The sequence below is a fragment of the Scylla paramamosain genome, chromosome 24, assembly GCF_035594125.1.
Source record: "Scylla paramamosain isolate STU-SP2022 chromosome 24, ASM3559412v1, whole genome shotgun sequence".
NCBI lineage: Eukaryota > Metazoa > Arthropoda > Malacostraca > Decapoda > Portunidae > Scylla > Scylla paramamosain.
In genome coordinates this window covers 19,429,284-19,453,107 of record NC_087174.1, presented here as the reverse complement: position 1 = coordinate 19,453,107, position 23,824 = coordinate 19,429,284, and the positions used below count along the sequence as shown (strand labels likewise).

The 23,824-nt window shown below is 41.8% G+C and overlaps 1 protein-coding gene and 1 long non-coding RNA gene across 4 annotated transcripts in view; one reads left to right on the top strand and one right to left on the bottom strand.

The window, feature by feature from the left end:
* Positions 1-71: 71 nt before the first annotated feature.
* Positions 72-23,824, top strand: part of LOC135112847 (uncharacterized) — a 233,143-nt gene continuing 209,390 nt past the window's right edge. For all 3 annotated transcript variants that reach the window (XR_010274579.1, XR_010274578.1, XR_010274577.1), the window contains exons 1-2: positions 72-216; positions 652-750. This is a non-coding gene — a long non-coding RNA (uncharacterized LOC135112847). The remainder of the gene's footprint in view (positions 217-651; positions 751-23,824) is intronic.
* Positions 4,301-23,824, bottom strand: part of LOC135112846 (zwei Ig domain protein zig-8-like) — a 96,654-nt gene continuing 77,130 nt past the window's right edge. Inside the window, exons 3-7 of the mRNA XM_064027727.1 lie at positions 12,226-12,395; positions 8,410-8,620; positions 7,407-7,534; positions 5,638-5,800; positions 4,301-4,452 (exon numbers count right to left, since the gene is read on the bottom strand). Of these exons, the coding sequence (XP_063883797.1) occupies positions 4,325-4,452; positions 5,638-5,800; positions 7,407-7,534; positions 8,410-8,620; positions 12,226-12,395 (800 nt within the window). The 3' untranslated portion in view covers positions 4,301-4,324. The remainder of the gene's footprint in view (positions 4,453-5,637; positions 5,801-7,406; positions 7,535-8,409; positions 8,621-12,225; positions 12,396-23,824) is intronic.

Here is a 23,824-nt window from a genome sequence, read left to right as displayed (position 1 = left end):
ACCGCCTGACCATCCCCCTCCCACCCATGCGTCCCTCCCATCTGCGCAGGTCTCCCCTTCCCCCGGCTCTTCCACCCACCTCTCCTCCCCAAGATAGCTCCCATACCTAGCCCTGGGCACGCGTCGCAGGGCAGGAAGTCTGTGTTCCTGCCGGGTGTCTCGTGATGTGGTGTAGAGGCGTCCTGGTAAGGGATACGTCCTTCGCTGCCATGTTAGGTGAGTGCTAGTGTCAGAGTGGATTAGGTGTGACGTATAGCAGGCCTGCGAGAAGAGGGTAAAGGCAGCCTGGGTGGAGAAGGGGAGGTGGCGTGAAGTGAGAGAGCCCGAGTGGTGGTGACGGGCGGCGCGAGTCCAGTGCCAACTTGAATTTTTAGACGTTGGACGAAACCCCCCCAAAAAACGCCAAGTCATTAGTTAGCGTTTTAGATTTACGCTCTGAACTGGACGTTAAAATAGTAAGATACAGTGAATTCTACGAGGTAAAACAATGCTAAATTACTCGGTTTAGTGCTAAATTGGCAACTGTGTGAGCTTCGAGTCTGTCGTGACTGCAGGCACCACCAATTAGTAAGTTTTTTGTAGCCTTTGGTAGGAAGTGGCTAGTAAGTGTATGCTGAGCCTGTCCTGTGATTAAATCCCCCTCATTTTCAGGCGTGTTAGTGGAGTTGCCATGAAGAGCGGCTGAGAGACCGATGGAAAGTTCAGCAACCAGTACTACTCAAGCCCCGTGCAGCGGTGACCAGCAGTAAGGTATTAGTGATTTTCTGATAAGTTTATTATGGCTTAACTATAAAACTCTTAGGCTCTGGCTATTAAACGAGCCTTTTCTGCTCCACTCACAAGAAGTTTATGAAGAAGTGGTATAATGTTCTAATAGGTTGTTAAGGGATGGAATTGTTTAGACGGACATCTAAAATCTCTTAATATATTCTCTATTGTATGAGTATTTGGCTGACATTGTACCACCGTATACCTAGATATTATTGGATGTTATATATTCCCTGCTGTGAGAGGTAGAAGTAAAATCTTGGTTGGAAACCGCACTAGTTTGTGGCAAACGCGGTAACAGGTCCCGTTATGCGGTGGTGGATGAAATTTAAAGCATCAATTTGTTAAATAAGCATTTCAACATTTCATCATCAATAATATGTTAAAGCGTATCACGTACAGAGTAAAATAAAGTGTTCCCTTGACAATGTACAGAACCCCCAGGTTTGCCCTGAAAATGCTGAATTGCCAACTGACACAATGAGGCGCTGGGATTACTTGCAGTTAAATCAAATGATTGTTACTCTGTGAATCACGTGATCATCATGTCCTATCCAATCATCCTATCTATCCATGTCATCCTCTTTATTTTCCCTTCCTGCTTCAAATTTTATGCTCAACTCAGCATCTTGGAAAGACAATTAGTTCTTGCTAGACTAAAACTCCCGCACTTATGAACGATATAGCTGATTGTTACTCTATGAATTAGCTGTTCTTCGTATCCTACTCAACTATCTCATCTCTTTACTTTCCCTCCCTGCTTCTTGAATTCTGCACACCGTATCGGCTTCCTCAAGGGCAGGACGGGAGGCACAAGGAGGGATGCGGGGAAGTAATGCTGCGGTGTCCCCCTCATGCGGTCGTTCCATCCACTCCTGTACATCATCATTACCATTCCCACGACACCTTTACTGTCATCACCACTCCCTTAGTCTGCCATGACGTCACCACCGCGCATTTCCCTTCACTATTACCGTATTATCTGAGAGAGAGAGAGAGAGAGAGAGAGAGAGAGAGAGAGAGAGAGAGAGAGAGTCTGAATGTTGAATGTTTCTGATTTTGAAATATATTTTACGTACCTGTGTTTTTTTAGGCTGTAGAGACCTTACCTTGCTGTGTCTTAGAGTTACTCGTATGGTGGAATTCATGATATAAGTAATATAGGAAGTTCAAAGGATAAAGGTAATTTTTTTGTTCTTTCGTATTTTCTCTTTTTTTTTTTTTTTTTAACCAAACACCATTTCTGTTTAGTCGGTGTTTTTTTTTTTTTCTGAGGAATTGTGTAAAATACCATTTTTCTTAGTTTATTTAGACAGACCTTGTTTTCCCCTGCGACAACACAGTGTCCGTTCTTGATAAAAAAAAATTGTGTTCGTAGCATACACGATGAGGACATTTCTTTGTTGCTCCTCCTCGGTCCGTGAGGTTAACTAGTTCGTATCTTTAGTATTTAGAATGATGAGGGGGTGTTGGTAAGGAGAGAGTGGGAGGGAACAGCAGCGTTAAGTGACCATATCAACCAACCCTCTTACTGCATTGGTCATCATTTAATACTATTCAGAACACCGTGAATATTGTTTGCATGGACGAACAAAAAGAAAGATTAGAAGGTATATTTTATTTTTTCCACATCACAGTACGATTTAAGAGACTAGTCCAAAATTAAACGTCTAAGAAGTTATAGATGATATGGAAAAAAAAATGTCTCTATGGAAGGCTTAATCTGATAGTCTTATTTTTACGTCACCTTCGACAGTATCTTGACAACACCAGCACCGCCATCACTAGATTGGCCACACCGGGATCAGGATAGTCTCTCGTGTTGTCACTTGGCTGATTGCTCTTTGGTTTTCTCTCTATCACCAAGATACATATTCTTTCCCCTTCATTTCTCCGTATTCTTTCTCGGCCCATCAGGTTCTGTGTGTCTTTGTCTCTCTTGTTTCTCTCTCTCCAAACACTTTTCCTCCCGTTCTCCCTCTGTATATAGCCATTCTCCTCCCTTCGTCTCTCCATTCCTCTCCCCCTCTCTTCCCTCGATACTCTTCCCCTCTCACGCTTTCCGTTCCCATCTCCTCCGCTTTCAAATCTGCTCGACTTTCTCCCATAGACCTGCTTTCCTCCCTCTCCCCTCAGCATTGAATTTCCTTTAATCCTCTTTCTGTTTGTCTGTTACTGTGTGTGTGTGTGTGTGTGTGTGTGTGTGTGTGTGTTTGTCTGTCTATCTGTCCGTGTGTGTGTGTGTGTGTGTGTGTGTGTGTGTGTGTGTGTGTGTGCTTGTGCTTGTTTTTGTGTCTGTTTTTTTTGTGTCTGTTTGTGTGTGTGTCATTCTCTCTGTTCATCTGTTTGTTTATTCTCTCTCTCTCTCTCTCTCTCTCTCTCTCTCTCTCTCTCTCTCTCTCTCTCTCTCTCTCTCTCTCTCTCTCTCTCTCTCTCTCTCTCACCTTACTTGGTAACTGGTTTTTAGTTTTATGTCTTCACCTTTTACTTTCCATAGACTTTTCTTTTACTCTTTTCTTTCTCTTTTCACTCTCTGCATATCGCATGTTTCACTTACCTTCTGTCTCTCTCACTTTCTCTCCAGCTCAATGTACGACTAACGCCACAGTTCCGGTATATATCAATGTAAAAATATGGAAAAATCGTGGGTGTTATTCGTGGGACGTGTGCGAGTGTGGATTTCGGTGCAGTGGGACGAGGAGTCTAGTTCTGCAATATGTATTAAAGCGCAGCAAAAATCGATAAGGAAGTGAACATCAAAGGAGCTCGTGTGTATTGCTTCTGTATTTCTGCCTTGCTAAGACTTGGACTGTTTCAAGAGAGAGGATTGAAGATACTTACCCTATCATTTTATCATTCTATTGGGCATTGCTCTGGGAACTGGCAATCAAATGGGCCTTTTTATTCAAATTTTTGTTCCCCTTGGCCTGTCCGTCGTACAAAAAATAAATAAAAAATAAAAAATAATGATTCAGTGTTATGTGGCCTCGTAGTTGTGGCATATGAAGATTTATCGTGTTTGCAAACAGTTTAACAAAGGGCCAAGAGAGTGTGGGTGTTTGCAAACGACAAAGGAGATGGTGACACGTGGGAAATCATGAAAATTAAACTTAAGTGTATCATGACTCAGTGTATCAATACTCATCCATAACTAAGTTGGACAACCTTCTGAAATTTGCTTGTGTTATTTTTTTAGGAGTGGCATATTAACTTCTTTTATTTGTTATTCTTCCTTGTGTGTTCTTGGCCAGAATCAGAGGTGAAAGGGATAAAACTTTTGCAGTATGTGAAGAAAAAAATGGAAGTACCAGTAACAAGAGGTGGGAGAAATCTTCGTCTATTAATACCATGCATCTCTTACTTTAGACAGTATAGCTTACCTATCACAAAAACCTCGTTAGAGCCAACAAGCCTGCTGCTGTTTGTCCACCATCCTTTTCCTCTTTTGTGTATTCAGTTGCATTGGAGTAACTCAAACATTTTCCACTATTTATTTTCGCTTTGATGACGAGAGGTATAAGCAAACACTCCAGGGATTTCTGTAAAACATTGTTATTTACATATAAAAATAGGTTAGTAAGACCGAGGTGGACAGGGTGACGGTAGCGGTGAGCAGGAGGGCCCAGCGGCGTCGGCCTGCGCATGTGACTGACGATCCGCCCTGCATAGCGGCCGGGTATTCCCCTGGCGGAGGGAGAGAGAGCGTCAGGGTGTCAGGGTGTTAGGCGAAGAGAGAAGCAGGAGAAAAGGCTGGGGAGAGGATAGAAAAAGAGAAACAACAGAGGGGAGGAGATCAGTGAAAAACAGTGAGAGAGAGAGAGAGAGAGAGAGAGAGAGAGAGAGAGAGAGAGAGAGAGAGAGAGAGAGAGAGAGAGAGAGCATACAATTTCAGCTTAAAGAGCATGGAAAAAATGAGGAACTTCCGACGACTCCCTGCCACCAGACGTCTCACTTTTCTATATTTACTAAGAAGCATTTCCGTAACTAAGTGGAGTTTGATGGTACAGTGACGGCTAATAGTCCAGTAACGTACAACACTCACTTCCACTGTGCTTAACGTTCTCCCTCAGGCTTAAGTCCTCCAATGTCCTGAGAATCATTGAATTGCCAGGATTTGTTAGGTGACTGTGAGATGAGAGGACATAAAATTAAGGAAAAACATTTAACACCGTGTAAGTGAGTACGGCAAGTTATTTGTCTTGTGGCTGTGACTTTACTTCACAGCTCCTCATGGAAAGTAATGTAACAACCATATAATATGTACTGGAGACAGGGACACCTTTGCCAGTGGTGGCCTCTGATGGCAGGCAACTCGAGTGTAAGTGGTGCACTCACAAGCCAAGGCAAGGCAAGTTTGGCAGTTTGGAGAGGAGTGGGAGACGATTAAAAGTTGAATATCCAACGGTAAAACTTCCTTATGGTGTTGTAACTCAACGGTTGCTTGACCATCTAAAGATCTCCGTCACTTCTTGCTCTTAACACCACCTCAGTTACTCTTAGAAAACGTAATAGCTATTTGGGAAATAAAAGAAAACGTAAGAGCAATTTGGAAACAAATTAGTTTAAAAGATCATAAAAAAAAAACTTCAAGTGTACATAAACAATTTCTTGAAGTGGAAAAGCCTCAAGAAATACCTTCAAAATTAGTAATAATCTTAAAATATCGGGAATCACCTGAAGTATTTATAAGTGCCTCTTAAGGTATCTGTAAAAAAATTCGACATTAACCTTTTAACACCGAGGCGTCTTTACGTTCCATAAACGATAGAAGAGACTGTCAAAACTGAAAACACCTCTAAAATACCTCATAAAAAACACGATATTTACTTTATGACACCCAAACATCTTTTAAACCCCGCACGTGCTTACCTGTGAGGACGTGCACGGTGATGGAGTGCTCAAGGGCGTGCGCGGGGCTGCAGGTGTACACGCCCGCGTCGTCTGGACGGGCGCGCCTCACTACGAGCTGACTGAGGCTGCTTCTGCCCAGCTTGGTCTTTACCGACACCCGGTCCCCGTCCTTACGAACCATCTGCGGCCCCGGGAGGGAAGGGTAGAGAGTGGGAGGAGAGGCAGAGGACGGTAGGAGGCAATATAAGGGTTATGGGAGGGAGTGTATGGGTAAGATGTGTGGATAAAGTAAAGGAGTAAACAAGGAGAAATAGGTAGAGAGGTGGAAGAGAAAGATGGAGGAAGAAATGCAAGATGATAAGGTGTGGGAAAGTTGACAAGGGATGGCATACGAAGAGGGATAAATTGGGAGGCAAGGAAAATCTGGAAATAGTAAAGAGAAGCAGAATGTGGAACAAAATGTACGGATACCTAAAAGTAAAATGAATGGATACAATAGAGGAAGGGATGATATATGAAGATAAAAAAGAACAAAGATGAAAGAAAAAGATAAAAGAATTTGTGGAATTTGGAAAGACTGTTATGGACACGGAAATAATAGAAAGATGAATAGTCATAGAGTTTTAAACCAAAAATACGTCCAGACATATAAAAGTTAGGGAACATTGGTAGGATGAGGAGAGAAAACCATGGAAAAGTGTTGGCTGAGGGGACAGAGGAAGGCAAAAGGGGGCAGTGGTTATGAAGAGTGAGTAGTGGACAGTGGTTTGCCTGACGTGAGGGGACGCAGAGAGGGTGAGTGAGATAAGGCAAAAGGAAAGGTAGTACTCGCTCCGTGTTCGTTAGTGGGACAGTTATTGAATATGCATTAGCTTAGTGAAAACATGAATAGTCAGAGGCACATAAATGTTTTGTTGGCTTGGAAATATGGGACTTCTAAAAATGACTCGCTGGTGGAGGGAGGGAGTGGAAGAGACGAGAGGAGAAACAGAGAAAAAGAAAGAAAGAAACGAATCCTTGCACTTTCACTCGCTCAGACACTTTCACTCGTCACAAATCAAGTCAGGGTAATATAAAAAGTGACTTAAAAATGACGTATGGGACTGTTAGTTACCAAGGGAACGGTTCTGCCTGCGTCACTGCTTGAAGGATGAGAGAGAGAGAGAGAGAGAGAGAGAGAGAGAGAGAGAGAGAGAGAGAGAGAGAGAGAGAGAGAGAGAGAGAGGGGGGTGATGAGCTAGGACAAGAACGCCGCAAAATGATTCCCTTTAAAGGTGTATTGCCACTTACACACACACACACACACACACACACACACACACACACACACACACACACACACACACATATATATACATGATCTCCAGAAATGTTTGCTATAATTTATTCGTTCATTGAAGCCTCATTTATGGTTGTAATTACAGTGTGTGGAAGGCAGCTGTGCGTGGCATTGTATGAGGTTAGACACAGTACTGCAGGACACAATCATCTCTGTGCCTGACGTTTCATCAAAGGGGAACGATGAGAGCTGCGAGAGTTAATCTGTCTGAGTCTCGGCGCCTTGGGCAAAGAGAGAGAGGGAGAGAGGGAGAGGGAGATGGAGGAGAGGGAGAAAGACTTACAGATAGGAACATGGTAAACTTAGACGAAACACATCGAAACACACCAAAACTCATTCACTCCATCACCGCGACGAACACAAGGAATGAATGAAGCAAGGGAGGGAAAGAGAAAGATTCACAAACAGGGACAAGCAGCATGACATCACCTTTACTCCAGTGTCTCACCTTCTCCTTGTGGTACCAGTGCAAGTAATCCGGCGGCTCTGGGGAGTAAGCCACCACACAGGTCAAGTTGATAGGCGACCCCAGACCCACGTGCATCTCAGGAGCCCGCAGGATCTTGGCCCGAGGCTCTGTACAGGGAGATTGGTGTTACAGGGGACAGTGGAAGGGGAGGGGTGTGTGTATATGTATGTTGGTTATGTGTCTGGGTTTTTTTTTTTATAATGTGGATGCCATTTGTGTTGGGTAAGTTGCCATTTTTTTTTTTTCATAAGCAAGAGGTTAAAGTTGAAAGTTCACCTCTACTTGTCTAAGGGGACTGTGAAAGAGGGGCAGTGTATGTCCGTTCAGTACCTTAGCCTCGTACTTTATGCTCTTAGACTTCGAGGTTAGGTTTATTTATCTGTTTATTTATTTACTTATTTATTTTGTATAATCGAGAGGGTAGAAATTCACCTCCATTCATCCAACGGAACAGCGAAAGGGGAAAGGTATATGCTCGTTCAGTGCCTTGGCCTTGCTATATACTGTTAAGACTTGGAATTTCAATTTTATTATTATTTCTTTACATAATTAAAATATTAAATATTCATCTCCATTTGCCTAAGTGGCTTTGAAGGGAGGAGTGGAAGTTAGCTCAGTATCTTGCCCTTGATTTATATTCTGGATGCCATTAAAATTTGATGTTAAGTTTATGATTTTTCAAGTAATCATTATATTTAGAATTCGCCTTCATTTGTTTAAGGGAACTGAAAAATGACTGGTGTGTGCTCGTTCAGTACTTTTTCACTTTACATTCTGGATATCAAGAGAGACTGTGAAACTTCTGATATTTTTTTGTAATTAATTAGTTTTGGCAAGATATACTAAACGCTTACAAATTAAAGTTCAATTTCTACCTATTACGATATGTAAAGGTACCTGCAGAAGGAAACAAAATGCCTTAAAATAGTAAAGGAAAGATGTACCAAAAAAGCAGAGAAGTTAATACAGCCACGAGTCTTACCCACGACGGTGAGGTGCACGGTGCGGGCGGTGGGGGGCGTGGAGGACACCTGGCAGTCGTATTGGCCGGAGTCCCGCGGCAGTGCGTACTTGATGCTCAGCATCCAGTCCCCCTTGGCGGCCTGCGGCACCGCCTCGAACCTGTCGTCGCTAGTGTAGGTCTGCGCACCCACCGACAGGATGTGCAGGTCTCTGTGCCTGATCCACGACACCTGCAACGGGGCGACAGGTGTGTGTGTGTGTGTGTGTGTGTGTGTGTGTGTGTGTGTGTGTGTGTGTGTGTGTGTGTGTGTGTGTGTGTGTGTGTGTGTGTGTGTTGAGGATTTTCTGCCTGGCTCGTGATTTTCCGTTATACCATCAAGGAGAGAGCTTAGTGACTCGTGTGTGTGTGTGTGTGTGTGTGTGTGTGTATGTGTGTGTGTGTGTGTTGAGGATTTTGTGCCTGGCTCGTGATATTCAGTTATACTCTCAAGGAGAGAGCTTAGTGACTGTGTGTGTGTGTGTGTGTGTGTGTGTGTGTCAAGGATTATGTGCCTGACACGTGATTTTCAGCACTACCCTCGAGGAGAGAGCTTAGTGACTGTGTGTGTGTGTGTGTGTGTGTGTGTGTGTGTGTGTGTGTGTGTGTGCACCAACACCACTGTGACGGGTGTACTGGAGAGATAACATGCTAGTAAAAAAAAAAAAAAAAGCGTCATGGAATAGGAACAAATCTGTGACAACAAAAATAACACGCAAGCACGCACAGGCACGCACACGCACAGAACTAAAAATCCAGTTGTTTCAATTCGTAGAACAAATGAACATCAAACACGTGCCGTTTTACGTATGGAGAGAGAGAGAGAGAGAGAGAGAGAGAGAGAGAGAGAGAGAGAGAGAGAGAGAGAGAGAGAGAGAGAGAGAGAGAGAGAGAGAGACCTCTTTCCTCCCACCAGGTAACAAGAAGGGGAGAATGGCAGGTGGGTAATTACTTGCCTGGCCTGAGGGGGGTATGGTGTTCGAGGGGGAATGATAGAGGCAGGGAAAGGGGAAAAGGAGAGGATCAGGGGAGGTAGAGGGGAAGGGGGGAGAGGAGGGGAAGGAGAGAAGGCAAACTGCTTAATCAATATAGCATCATTAAAGGAGACATCATGCACGAGGCTTGTGGCGAAGTCAGTCTGGTTTGCATGGTTACCTTTACAATAAGAACACGCAGGGACATTATTCAACCGCTATATCGCCACCTCCACCACCAACATCACCGCAGTTAAATAAGATAGCAAACCACCCACGCCATTCCATCACCTTCACTATATTCCCGAAGAGTTAGGGTTGAAAAAAATTTAGCCTTCTTCTTTTTTCTCTCGTACGTTCGTTTCATTATTTATTCACACTGCAAAATTTTTCTTTCTTCCTCACCGTTCAGGCAAATTAGGGAAGGAATTTTGCTCGTCCGCGTGAACTATCCCAAGGCCAATTAGTTCGCTGGTGCATGAAGTCGTCACGGCCAATTGGGAAGACCGTCGCTCGGGTGGCGTCGCTTCTACAGACCAATCAGTGGGCTGGATTTCGCTCTTATGTAATCTGCCTGGCGGCCATTAGCAGGCTGGAGAATGTGCGGCGTCGTCTCCCTGCTGTCTTTTCCGGCTCGTCTGCCTCGCCGGAAGGAGAGGAATATTTCAGCTTTTTTTCTTCTCCGTCCCATCGTGGAGGAAGAGGTTCAGCTCAGCCCATGTGCTTGTGAGGCGCCGACGGTTTGCCTCCGTCACGTTTTTGATGGTGGTGTTCCTCGAGGTCGTCACTTATCACTCATGACCTCTTAGTGTCTCCTGCTAGGTGAAGGGTGAGTCTGGCTTTCTCTCTCTCTCTCTCTCTCTCTCTCTCTCTCTCTCTCTCTCTCTCTCTCTCTCTCTCTCTCTCTCTCTCTGACACTACTCGATTAAGTCGCTTTTTGGTAATGTTTGTTTGCTGCTTACTTAGATTCCGGCGTCTGAACCAACTAAAAAACTTCAAACAGACCTTTCACAGGGATCGTGAAAAGGAGTCTACGCGCGCGCACACACAAACACTACACACACACACACACACACACACACACACACACACACACACACACACACACACACACACACACACACACACACACACACACACACACAGTTACGGTCACTATACTCAGAAAGCAAAGAAGTAATGAGTGTCATTTTAATGATTTTTTTTTTTTTTTTTCACGCCCTTTTCTGTCTTTTGTACAATGTCAACTCTGCATCGTGGACAGAGACAGACGCTGTACCAGTAAAACTTCGCTTATATGGTGACATCGTGGGGGAAGTGCATTACCAGAGAGACAAAGACAGCAAGACGAGACATACGAAGAAAGAAAGACAGAAGGATGAGACGGTCGAAGAAAGAGATACAGAAAGACGAGGCAGCAGAAGAAAGGCAGAAAAAAAGGTCCAGGTGAAAAAAAAAAAAAAAAAAAAACTAGACAGACAAATAAAGATAAAGAAGGAACGGGTAAATATACATCCAGGAGGAGAGAGATGTTGGCGCGCCGAGATGGACATAATTTATCATGCTCTTTATCAGACTGAAGCTCAAGTATTGGTTTGACAGGAATTCAGAGGGAGAGGGATGGACTGTTTGTAGACTAAGTGCTTGGTGGCCTGACAGTGAGATATATAATATGAGGCAGATAAACGTGTGGGTATCAATGTCGAGAGTTGTAGTAGTAGTGGAAATAATAGCGCCTTTTTTTTCCCCCCTAAGATCAGTCATTGTTTTTTTTAGCTCAAGTGACGTGTGATAAAAGGACTTAGTCGTTGTTTTAGCAGATTGCATTGTATTTTATGAGTGCAGGTGTCAAAGTCGAGTGATGTACTAGCAGTAGGAATAATGGAGTGTCTTTTTTCTTTAGCTTAGTCATGTGTTTATAAGATTAATCGACTTGCCATAAAAAGGAGTTAGTCGTTGAATGAACTTGTATTTTGTGGGTGCAGGTGTCGATTTCAAGCGTGGCAGTGGTTGTTGAAATAGAGGCATATCTTTTTCTCAGCTCAGTCATTTATTTATTTATTTATTTATTTATTTAAGTTCAATTGACGTACGATAGAAAGTTGGTCGTTGGATTAACGTATTATTATATTTTATGTTGTATTTATGTTGTATTTTGTATTTTGTTTTATGCGTGTCCAGAAGGTTAAGTTCACACCATTTAAGACACCAGTAATCAAACACTGCCAATCAAAACGCATCACGAGTCGCCCCCTCAGCGCGTCACACGGTGCCATTCAGTTCTCATTAGTCAATATCGCTCATACAAAAATCTAGTAACATTAATTTAAAAAGACAAAACTAATATATAAACGTAAATAGAAAACAGGTTAATATAATGTAAAATAGAAGGAAAAAATTGAATAGAGATAGAAACGAAACTTTAATCACATAATATAATATAAAATATAATTGAATTAAAGTAGAGATAGAGAAAAAAATAATGACACAAAATAGAATGAACAAAGGTAAATTAAAAATTATGTAAAATAAAAATCAATAAAATTAAATGGAGATAGAGAAAACCTAAGAAAAAATAAATGAATTAACGAAACAGACGGATATCAAGGAAAAAAAAATAAAAAAATATAAATGAAATGAAATAGACAGAATAGAGAAAAAACTTGAATCACACACACGATTAAATGAACTAAAATAAAATAGAAAAAAAAAAAAAACTTCAACCACCCGAGGTAAAATGAAACCAAATAAAATAACCAGAACAGAAGCACTGGGCACCAATCAGCCGCACAGGTATTGCAGACAGGCGAGGCTTTGTAGTTACCGAGTTGTTGCCGAGGTTGTGGACGATGCAGGAGAGTCGCGCCGTCTTGGTGGCGGTGACCGTGACGTTGTTGGACACCCGGGGGTCGAACACTGGCGGGAGGGTCGGGCCGGGCACTGTGGGCGGCGGGACCACGTGGCGGGCGGCCCTCTCCCACGCTGATAACCCACCTGCAGATCACACCAGAAATACTTGGTTGATGGAAGGTATAAAGGACACTGGTGAGTAAAGAAATGTACATAGAATGAGTGTACAGTAGCTCTCAAAACTTCAAGTGTGGTGCAAACTGTGGTATAATGAACAATATGAAACCTGGTGCCTGCTCGTGTCGCGTCGGTAAAGTTGGTATGCGTGGCTTGACGTGATGGTGATATGCCGATCTATTTCCCAGGTCATAATATACGGCAAACGTCCCTAGTGTGCAGGGCTGCCAACTGTTGCCACCGTGATCACCAAAACGTGTCAAATAATATCATCCATTGTGTTAAAATGTAGACCTCTTATTTTTTAAAGATAGTTTTGGGAGCTGCTGTACATTATGGTGGAAAGTCTGCATTACTCCTATTGTGTTTAGTGTCAATTAATCTTTTAAATACTGGGTTGATGGAAAGTAAAGGGAACACTGGTAAGGAACGGAACATAGATTGGATGTACTACTAAGGGGAGGAATATGAATTGGGTGTACATCTATGGTTGAAAGTCAATACCATTCCCAAAGCGTTTAGTGCTTTCCTCTAATCTTAGGCTCGTTGAATGCTGGGTTAATACAAGGAACACTGGAAGGAGAAGGAATATTAAATGGATGTAAGCTTATGGTCAAAATAAGCTACTTGGCTTATGATCACGAGTGAACACAAGAGTTTTAGTGAAGATCAGCAGCAATTCTTTACTCTTATTACAATATCTAGCTCATGATTTTAAGGAGAAGTGGATAACACTGTCTTCTTATAATCATAGGGAGGTCTGAGGTAGAAGAGGCTCAGTAAAAGTTCTTGGGAAGGTCGCGGCCACGTTCATTAATTAGCCTGAGAAGAATCACTCGTTAATGGTCTTAAGGATAGAACAGGTTGAAGGGAGGTTAATTAATCATACAGTATTCAGCGCAGTCAAGCTGTGCACGTGAATCATTAGTGTAAGCAGACATGGTGTTAGATTCTATTAAAGACCATTATCGTGAATTAAACGTAGAGAGTGTGGGTTAATTTCACTGAAAAAGATAATTGTTCTGATTTATCTTTACATTGTCGAAGCATTTTATAGAGAAAGAACAAAATTTTAATTGATTCCTTAGCAATTTACACAAAACTTAGTAGAACTTGATTACAAAAACAGCTTTAAAGATATTAATAAAAAATTACCTTGTATATCCATATTGTAATATACTTCCAATTATAATTTTAAGATGTATATGTGGCTCTACAAAGCTTAAAAGGAACTGTATAGTAAAAAAAAATACTGAATAATATAAATGTAGAAGTGACGTTACATTGTCACACCAGTAGCGCAAGGGATGCGAGCCAGGAGGGGGAGGAAGGGTAGGTGTGTGCAGGTGTGTGTTTACCTGTGTTGTGGTGAAGGTGGCGGGGAGGGGAGAGGTGGGGACAGGTGAGACAGTACATGAGGTGACAAGTTAGACTCACGTAGTATTTAAATCTCTCTCTCTCTCTCTCTCTCTCTCTCTCTCTCTCTCTCTCTCTCTCTCTCTCTCTCTCTCTCTCTCTCTCACACATTTCCTCCAGAATGATGCACCTTTCCTCCACCTTGTCCACTTTCTCTCCTTCCTTTCTTCCCTCTATCTTCCAATCTTCCATGCTTTATTTCTTGTACGCCTTTCCCTTCATTTCCTTCATCCATCTCCCTTATTCCTACAGCCTTTTCTCTTTTTCCTCCTTTTCTCTTTCCCTTTTTTCCATATTAACATCTTTCTTCATCCTATCCTTCCCGTTTTCTGCATCCTCTCTTCTCTTTAATCCCCTTTCTTCAACTACTTTTCGTCAACCCTTCATTTCACCCATCACTATTTGATCTCTATTCCTTCATATTCATTTTCTTGAGCCTTTCCTCTCCTTCATTTTCTCTATATTATTTCCTCTCCGCTATCCCCCATTTTTCTGTATTCCTTCACCCCTCCTTCCCTCCCCTCTTCTCTCTCCCCACCATTCACATACACTCACGTATTCTCCCACCTTTTAGTACCCCATAACGCATTTTCCAAGTGATGATACGTATTACACATACTTAATACCACGAAGCGTTATGGAGTAAGCGGTGCCTGGTAGTGATTTGCGGACCCCCTCCAACACTCCTCCCTCCCGTTATTCTTTGTCCAGGTGTAACCAAGACTAATTAACATAAAAGCCCTTTGTGCCTTGAGCAGGTAAATGGTGCACGGTAGCGGCGGTGATTGGCCATTATGCTGCGTAGTTGTGGATCGATTGCTTGTTTATTAACGAGTCATTAGAGAAGCTTTTGTCTTGTGGTACGTTGGTTCTGTTGTTTTTTTTTTGTGATTTTATTTTTGTGTGATTTTTTTTTCCGTGTTGTCTTTTGTTGTGGTTGTGACAGGGTTGTTTATTATTTTTTATTTAATTACTGCTATTATTATTATTTATTATTATTGTTATTATTATTATTATTATTATTATTATTATCATTATTATTATTATTATTATTATTATTATTATTGTTAATAGTAGTAGTAGTAGTAGTAGCAGTAGTAATAATAGTAGTAGTAGTAGTAGTAGCAGTAATGTTTTATATATTCTATTTTTTTTTTTTTTGCCATCGAGTCGTGATTTATCGAAGTTTCCTACTATATTTTAACTCTCTCTCTCTCTCTCTCTCTCTCTCTCTCTCTCTCTCTCTCTCTCTCTCTCTCTCTCTCTCTCTCTCTCTCTCTCTCTCTCTCTCTCTCTCTCTCTCGCTCCTTCCTACAATATGTGTGTAGTTTGTTCCCGTCATGTCTTGCTTTCACTTCTTAGCTTCAGGTCACTTAGGTAATTTTTCTCCTCTCTTTCCTTCCTGTCTTACTTGTCATTTTGGAACCGTCTCATCGAATCAGTGCAAACTTATCTTATTGCCTTAACATTTTCAGTCTCTTCAGCTTTCATATCCACGGTCCTTTCCCCTTTAAGCTTTGCGCTATCCTATTCTTCTTACTCTTCTTTTCCTCCTCCTCTATTCATCACTGTCTTGCGCCATTCCCTCTCCTTCCTGGCGACTCTTGCATCCCTATTCTATTTCATCTTTTTTCTCTTCGTTAATTCCTGTTGTCTTTGCACGTTTTCACTCCTTTTATCTTCCCCTTTCATCTTTCCCTTTTGCTATGTACTGTTTTGTACTTTTATATATTTCCCCTTGTACGTGTTCTTACCTCGTGTCGTCCTTCAATGTCCTTGTTATTTTTCTTATTTTATTCTTATTTGTTTGTTTCTCTCATTCCTTTGTGTTTATCTGACTCTCTATTACAAGGAAGGTAGTTGTGCTCGTGTTTTCGTAACCCCTTTTCCTGCTACGGTCGGCTTTTGTTCATATTTGGAGCTCTTGAATTGTTTATTTGTACATACAGAAAGAGAAGAGAAAAGGTGTTTACTTTCGTTTTTTTCTTCTATGCCACAGAACTGCTCAAAAGACTGTAGTATGTATATAAATGCCTACACAAAGTATCAGTGCTTATGAAAAGAGATTTGTCAAGCTGTAAAAAAGAAAATCAACTTTAATTTCCTTTTTTTATTTACCTCTGTCTTTAACTCCTTTTCTTTTCTATTCATACGAGGTGTCCATTCTTTTTTTTTCTAAATCCCTGTTTATTTCACTTCCTATCCATCATCTCTACCTTTTTCCCCGTCACCCAATGTGCTTATTGTTGTTCCTATCTCTGTCCTTGGCTCTTTTCTTTTTTTTTTTTTCCTAGATACACATTCTTTTCTTCTCCCAATCCCTGTTTATTTCACTTCCACATTTCAATCTCCTTGCCTCTTCCTCATCTCTCAATGTACCCATTCTCTTTACTTCACTAATACCACTAATACCATTTCTGCCGCGTCTGTACTTTCTCCCCGCGACCTCCACACACTTTCGCTCGTCTAGCATCATTCCCTCGCGCCTCCCGTTCTCCTCTAATCATCTTTACACAGACACGCCCACGTTTCCTGGCTCACCTCAGGAGGAAAAATAATCGTTCCAATGTCATCACTACTTTACAGTTTTATGGTTTTATACTTTCCAATATTTTCGTAGATGATTTAATTTTTCTTTTTTTGTTGCTGGGTACTTGTGTTATATTTCTTTCTTATTTGTTTGTTGTTTTATTTATTCGTTCTTTCTATCGCTCTTCTTTCTTTTTGATTAGATAGTTCTTGGGTTGTTTTGCTTTTGTTCAAGGGAGAGTCAAAAAACGGGTAAATTTCAGTGTGTGTGTGTGTGTGTGTGTGTGTGTGTGTATGTATGTATGTGTATGTGTGGTAGACTCTTCCTGTTACTTCCCACTTGACTGATTGACAACCCTACGCTTTTTTTCCCCCCATTCTTTTTTTTTTTTTTTAATTAACTTATTTTATTTTTCTCGTGGGTAGTTGCTGACGGCTTGGCATGTATTTTTTTCCTTGTCAGATTATCACTCGTCACAAGTTTTCAGAGAGTCAGGTAACTTTTTCCTCTTCCCTTCACAATTTGGATTTACGCAGTTATCCACTTGACACCGAAAAAGAGACGCCACGCTATTTTTTTTTTCCTTCTAGTTGTCACTATTGTTTCCTGTTTCGTGCGGTTAATCTCACTCTTTTAAATTCTAATAACAGTTTGCATTTTCTGTGACACTTCTTAATTTTATTTTAACAACTGTAGATAATTTTCTTGATCAAAATGATAACTGGAGGCACTATTTAAGAGTGGTTCTGATCAGGTACTACAAAAAAAGGCAAGGAAAACCCCAAAGTGTAGAACCAGAAGGATTATAGAAAACAGTTTAAGTGTCTGGAAATTTGTCTTTAAAGAGTTCGTCATAGATAGATGAAAATATAGAAGCTGAATGATATGAACCACTCAATGACGTCACTGCAACAGACTCAGTAATCAGGCTGTTAGTGCCGAGTCAGTAGGGAGCTTTAAAAGATTAGACAAGTATTTGGATAACGATCATAGATGTAAGTTTTGTACAGAGACCGCCACGTGTAGGCCTACTGGCTTCTTATGGCTCCCCTTATGTTTTTTTATGGCATGCACTGAATCCCTTACTGTCAGTGGTTCCTTTCGAAATAATACCGCAAGCGTATAGTAGTCTTTAATCTTTAGAAGCCATGGTAGTTTAAGGTTAATGTTACTTTTTGAGAGTTAGTGTGGGGAAGATTGGATTAAAAATGGTTAATTTAAACTTCCCTCATGTAAGGTGATGATAACCACTCCGGTGAAGCACTTTCCTGACCCTCGCTCGATGAAGCCGTCCCCGCGCCATTACCTCTCCCTCCTGCCTCGCTCCTCCCCTTCACTAAGCTACTGAGACGTTCATTTCTCGCTGCCCCTAATCCCGTAGCTCTGGTCCACGTACTGCCACGCCCTGCCACCTAACCACGTCTACTCCTCCACGCCCGCTTCTCTCTGCTCTTCTTTCCTCATTCTTTTTTTTCGCTTTTATTTTTGTCACATGTATAGTTTTTATTTTTTTCGCTCTTAACACGACTCCTTTGCTCCTTATCCACACTTTTTTTTTATTCAAGTTCTTCCTTCTACTCTTCTTCTTTCATGTGTATTTTTGTCTTGTTTAAATTTTATCACCTGTATTTATTTTTTGTTCGTTTTCTTTCTTTCTCTCTTAGCCACCACGAATCCTGCACTCCTTATCACCTATTCTTTTTCTTTCTTTCTTTTTCAAGTGCTTGTCTTTACTCTTCTTTTCTCATTTTTTTTTACTTTTATCACCTGTTTTTCTCCTTTTCTTTTTTTTTCACTCATAACCAACACGACTCCTTTGCACTTCTCTCTCTATTCTTGTTTCTTCAAGCGCTTCCTTCTGCTCTTCTTTTCTCACGTTTTTTCTTTTACTTTTCTCACCCGTGCGTTTCCCCCCACCTTTTTTTTTTTTATCTTCACTCCTAATCACTTAGAGTCTTTCGTTTCTTATCCATCCTCTTGTTTCTTTAAGCAGTTCTTTTTATTCTTCTTTTCTCATTTTTTTTGTCTTACTTTTGCCACTTTTGTATTCCTCCATTCCTTATTTCTTTTTTTTTATTTTCTTCACTCTTAACCACCACGACTTTCTTGTTTCTTCACCCTCTTCTCTCTGTTCTTTACTCAAGTATATATATATTTTTTCTGTTTCACTTATCTGTGCATTTCTCTTTTTCCTATTTTTTTCTTCACTCCTAACCAACTTTTTCTCTTCTTCCTGTCTATCCTCTCGTTTCTTTCGTTTCTTCAAGTGCATTTTCTTCCTGTTCACGTTTTATCAAGTGTGTCTCTCTCCTTCCTTTAATTTTGTCCTATTCTCTTCATTCCCAACCACCTCACTTCACTGTCCCTTACTGTCCTCTCCGTCTCCTCTCCAATTGTGCCTTCTTCCTGTTCCATTTTCATCAGTTCTTTGTATTTCCTTTCCCTCTTCTTCCACTTTTCATTCCAAACCACTTCCAATATTTCACTCTTTCTTCCTCTTCTCCTTTCCTTAACTTTTCTCCTCCTGTTCCATTTTTATCAATTCTGCTTGCCTCCTTTCCTTCTTTTTTTTTTCGTTTTCTCTCCAGTCGTTTCACTATTCCTATTTCTTCCTTAACTTTTCTCATCTTCCCAGCCTCCTTTAGAATATTTCATGGTTTTTTTCCACTTTTTATCTTCTTGTGTTCAGTATTTCCTTCTTCCCTCTCTCGTTCTTCATTTCTTAATCTCACCTGTTCTTTCCCTCTTTACACCTTTCCTTATATCTGTCTTCCTTTCCCTCCCTCTTTCCCTCTTTTCTTTAGTCTTCCTTCCTCAGTCCCCCTTTTATCTCTTTCCTTGGGTTCTCGGCTTTACATCCTCCTCTCCTGTTCCTCATTTCTTAATCACTCACCTCTTTCCTCTCCACACCTCTCCTTATGTCCATCTTCATCCTCTCTTCTTCCTTCCTTAGTCCCTTTTTATCTCTTTTCTTTGGGTCCTTCCCTTCTTTATTTCTCACGCACGTCTTTCCTCTGCACATGTTTCCTCATATCCACCTCCTTGTCCTTCTCTCTCTCTCTCTCTCTCTCTCCCCTCGTCTCCTATAGCCGCCCTGTCGCCATTTCCTCCCCATCCCTAGCCCACGAATTCTCAAGTGTTCCTTCCTCTCTAATCTCCCTAACCTCCTCCATCCTATCAAATGTCCCTTTGTACTCTCTCCACCCCACTCCTCACCTCCTCCTTCCCGCCCTCCTTCACCCTCTGTTGGTACCTTCACTCCATCTCGCTATTATTTATATGTTTAATCTGCACTACCTCCTGTTACGTTCCCTTGGTGGTGCATTGGCGTGTCGTGTTTGTGTTTTTATCCCTCTGTCTTTCTTGGTTGGTTTTGAAGTGTGTTTCTTAACGTCGTCTTCTCTTGGGAATGAAGGAGGTAAGTGAGAATACGTGAGCTGGACGGAGATACCAGAGGATCTATCTGTCTGTAATGAGGGTATTTGTTTATCTATTTAGTACTAATAATGAACAATGCGTGTGGAAGAAAAGGGTAGATGCAGAACAATTCGTAGCCTGCTCTTTTCCTGTTCCATATTTAAGTTGCGTCTGTACATGTGTGTGTCTGTCTGTTTGTCTGTCTACGTATGTCTTTGTCTGTCTGTATCTATAATTCATTCGTCTCCAACCAGAAGCCTTCCCTGTTTCATGTTTCATTCCCTGTGCCTCTCTCTCTCTCTCTCTCTCTCTCTCTCTCTCTCTCTCTCTCTCTCTCTCTCTCTCTCTCTCTCTCTCTCTCTCTCTCTCTCTCTCTCTCTCTCTCTCTCTCTCTGACAAAAGTTCCCACGAGAGGACGATCAAAATTCAGTTAAGAAAGTAAGATCACCTTTCGCGGAATTCATACTGCTGATCAAGGAAAAGATTGCGAGATGATACACGTTCGGAAATCCCCCGCTTGAGAATACGACGAAGGCTGAGAAAAGGCAGGGAATTGAAGGCAGGCATCGGATGGTGTGGCGCGTAGTGTGCGGCATTAAGAGCGGTAGAGTAGAGCTTTTGATAGGGATAATACACTTCCTGTCTTATTAAGGAGGGAATGCTTATAGTGTGATAGATGTGACTGCAGAGTTCGAATAGGTGGGGGTATGAATAAATAGTTTCGTAGTCATATAAACTTACTGAAAGAAAAAGGATAGCGATAAGTTTAGAAGAATTTACATGTATGGCATAACTGAATAACAAATGGAGAGCTGTAGAGAGAGAGAGAGAGAGAGAGAGAGAGAGAGAGAGAGAGAGAGAGAGAGAGAGAGAGAGAGAGAGAGAGAGAGAGAGAGAGAGGTGCTTTGATAGTGATGTTATTGATTTTGCTCACCAACACATGCAGATATATTCAGCTTGTTGAACCTACCTGTGTGTGTGTGTGTGTGTGTGTGTGTGTGTGTGTACTAAAGCATTGCCGTTGACAACATATTGAACACGGTCTCTGATAATGGATCGAGAGAGAGAGAGAGAGAGAGAGAGAGAGAGAGAGAGAGAGAGAGAGAGAGAGAGAGAGAGAGAGAGAGAGAGAGAGAGAGAGAGAGAGAGAGAGAGATAATACAAACGAAAAAGAGAAGAAACAGAAAAATGAAGGTAGAAAGAACAGACAAGTAAAAGAATGAGAAAGACAACGTAGAGGAGATGGAGGAAAGGGAAAAGGAATCTGGAAAGAGGACATGAGGATTAGAAGGATGGGGGAGGGGAGAGGAAAGGGATTGGGAATGAGGATGGAAGAGGAGAGGGGGGGAGTGGGGAGTGAATGGCATGGGCTCATGGACCTTTGGAACACCATCTGATGGACAGCGGCAAAATAAACTTAATGGAATGACTCCACCTCGCGTGAGAAAGAAGAGAAAATGGACATGAACTGTATTTTAAAATGAGTGGCCGCGTATTGTGGGTGGCGGAAATGCATACAAATACGTGGGTGAGGCGGAGGCGAGGTGGAGTGGGGATGAAGGAATGAAGGTCAGACACATACACACACACTCACCTACACACACGCACATGCACGCACACAGGCACGCACACAGGCACGCACACATATTCAGGCCACCCTCGCTCTTCTCGCCTCTAAAATTCCGCATTAATTACAGTGAAACGCGCAATTCATCAGTCTAAGTGGCCCTGCGATGCATATTTGACGCCCTTGTGTCCTCCGTTATGCGTAAAAGATCCCCCTAATGACCTGCCGCTCGGCGTAATCTGATGCCAATTGCCTGTAAAACGAGAGCAGGCTGCGGCGAGGATAGGCAGGTAGGCTGACGTGTATTTGTATGTCTTTGTATGTATGTGTGTATGTGGGTGGGTGTGCAGGATTAAACTTAAAAGAAAAAAAAGTAGGAAAGAATATTGAAAAAAAAAGTGGAGGAAAATGTAAAACGAAATGGTGTTTTTTATCCTTCAGATCTCAAAATGAAGGGAAAATGAAAAGGTACGTTTTTTCTCTCTCTGTTTTGTCATTTTCTTTCCGGGTTGGTTTGTATCACAGGTTGGGAGCTTTAATAGCCGTCTGTGTCTTACCTCCATGCATTTTTTTTTTTTTTTTGACATTGTGTGCTCATATTAATTCCTAGAAACTCAACATAAGATAAAAAAAAAAAAACACACACATATTGGTCGTAATTTATATAGTACGTAGACGTGACAGCCCAGCGCAGCACGTAGTAAGTCAAGCAAGTTTTAGAAATTTCACACCATATCGAATGCAGCGGTAATTATAGTTTCCTGGCTCGTGTTGGCGTGACGGTGTCCTCGTTCGTGCTGGAAGGGAGTGCAAGGGGCGGGGAGGGAGCACTCTGGGGAGGAGTTAGATTGTGGCGTGGGGGCAGCACTGGTGGTAGTGGTGGTGGTGGTGGTGTCCGAGGCGATGCGAAAATAACCATGATAGTGGGTGGAGAATGATGGGCGGCCAGACAGAGAAGGGACAGTGGAGGATGATGGGATATGATTGGGTGTTTGGAGGGTCGTGGGAGGGAAGGGACACTGGCGGGTAGAAGAAAGTGGTGGGTGGAGAAGATAAGTGGAGAGGACAGTGGTGGTTGGAAAAGGCCAGGTGAGGGTGCCGGTAGAGGTGAGTGGGAGAGAGTTTGGTGGAAGGAATATTGCTTGGTTGAAGGAAGCAATTGTAGACAGAGATGACATTGGAAGTTTACGATAAAAGTGAATAGAAAGACAAAGTTAGTGAAGGAGAGAGCAATGGATGGAAGAACAGTGAAAAGTAGGGGAGGAATGGTGTAGGACCAGAAGGAACAATAACAGGAAGGCAGGATGGAAATGAACAGAAAAACATAAGTGATTGGAAAGACAGAGGATGAAAGATTGTTAGTAATAGAATACAGGCAAGTGGAGAGACGACAGTGGGTGGAGAAACAATTGAAAGTGAATGATGGTAAACAGAGGGACAACCGTCGAGTGGAGAAACAGTGGAACGATGTTGGCAGGCAAAAGTAAAACCGAGAAAAACTTGGTGACTGAAAAATAAGAGAAAGTTAATAGAGAAAAGAACAGAGATAACATGATAATATCTTCACAATGACATCGCGCCTTAGCTCAGTAAATGTGAAGGTCGGGAAAGGCACATTATATAGCTTCACAGTTCCACAATGCAAATATTGTATTCACTAGTTATATAAATCGGGTGGACATGTTTTTGAATACAGTAAACACAGCATGAGGCGCGTGAAATTAATGTCATTTGTTTCGAATGTATTTTCCTTGGATAAATATTTACTCTGCCACGGCGGTCTCGGTCAGACGTGCGGGCGAGAGAGCGAGAGGGAAAAAAAACGTGATGTATTGCTAAGTAAGTGCAGCGGAAAAATTGTGTTAGGGAATAATGCGGTGGTGGAAGTGTTGGCTGCTATAAAGGAAGTGACATTATTCAAAATTTTAATATCCTGTTTCCAATGAAATATGAAATGGAATCACTCGAGGCTCAAAATGAAGGATATTGTTTTAAGCACAAGCATTGAAAAAAAAAAAAAAGAGAGAGAGATAAAAAAAAACGAGGATTAAACAAAGGATTGATATGGACGAAACTAATATATAGAAATAAAAAGGTGAATTTTATTAAAAACACAGAGGGCAGCATTCTAGAACACAGAGGCTGGGAGGAATAAAGGTGTACTACCCACGAAACAAAAAAAGAAAGTGAGAGAGAGAGAGAGAGAGAGAGAGAGAGAGAGAGAGAGAGAGAGAGAGAGAGAGAGAGAGAGAGAGAGAGAGAGAGAGAGAGAGAGAGAGAGAGAGAGGATTGAAAGTGGTGATATAACTCTATGCAACACAACCTTTCACGGGGGATAAAGGAAGGGTATCAACGAACCAAAGAAAAAAGACGAATGGTATTAATAGAAAAAGAAGAGGAACATGATTGAAGCACTTGGGAACAACACAGGTCGTTGCCAGTAGCTTATGATGAAAGGATTTGTTC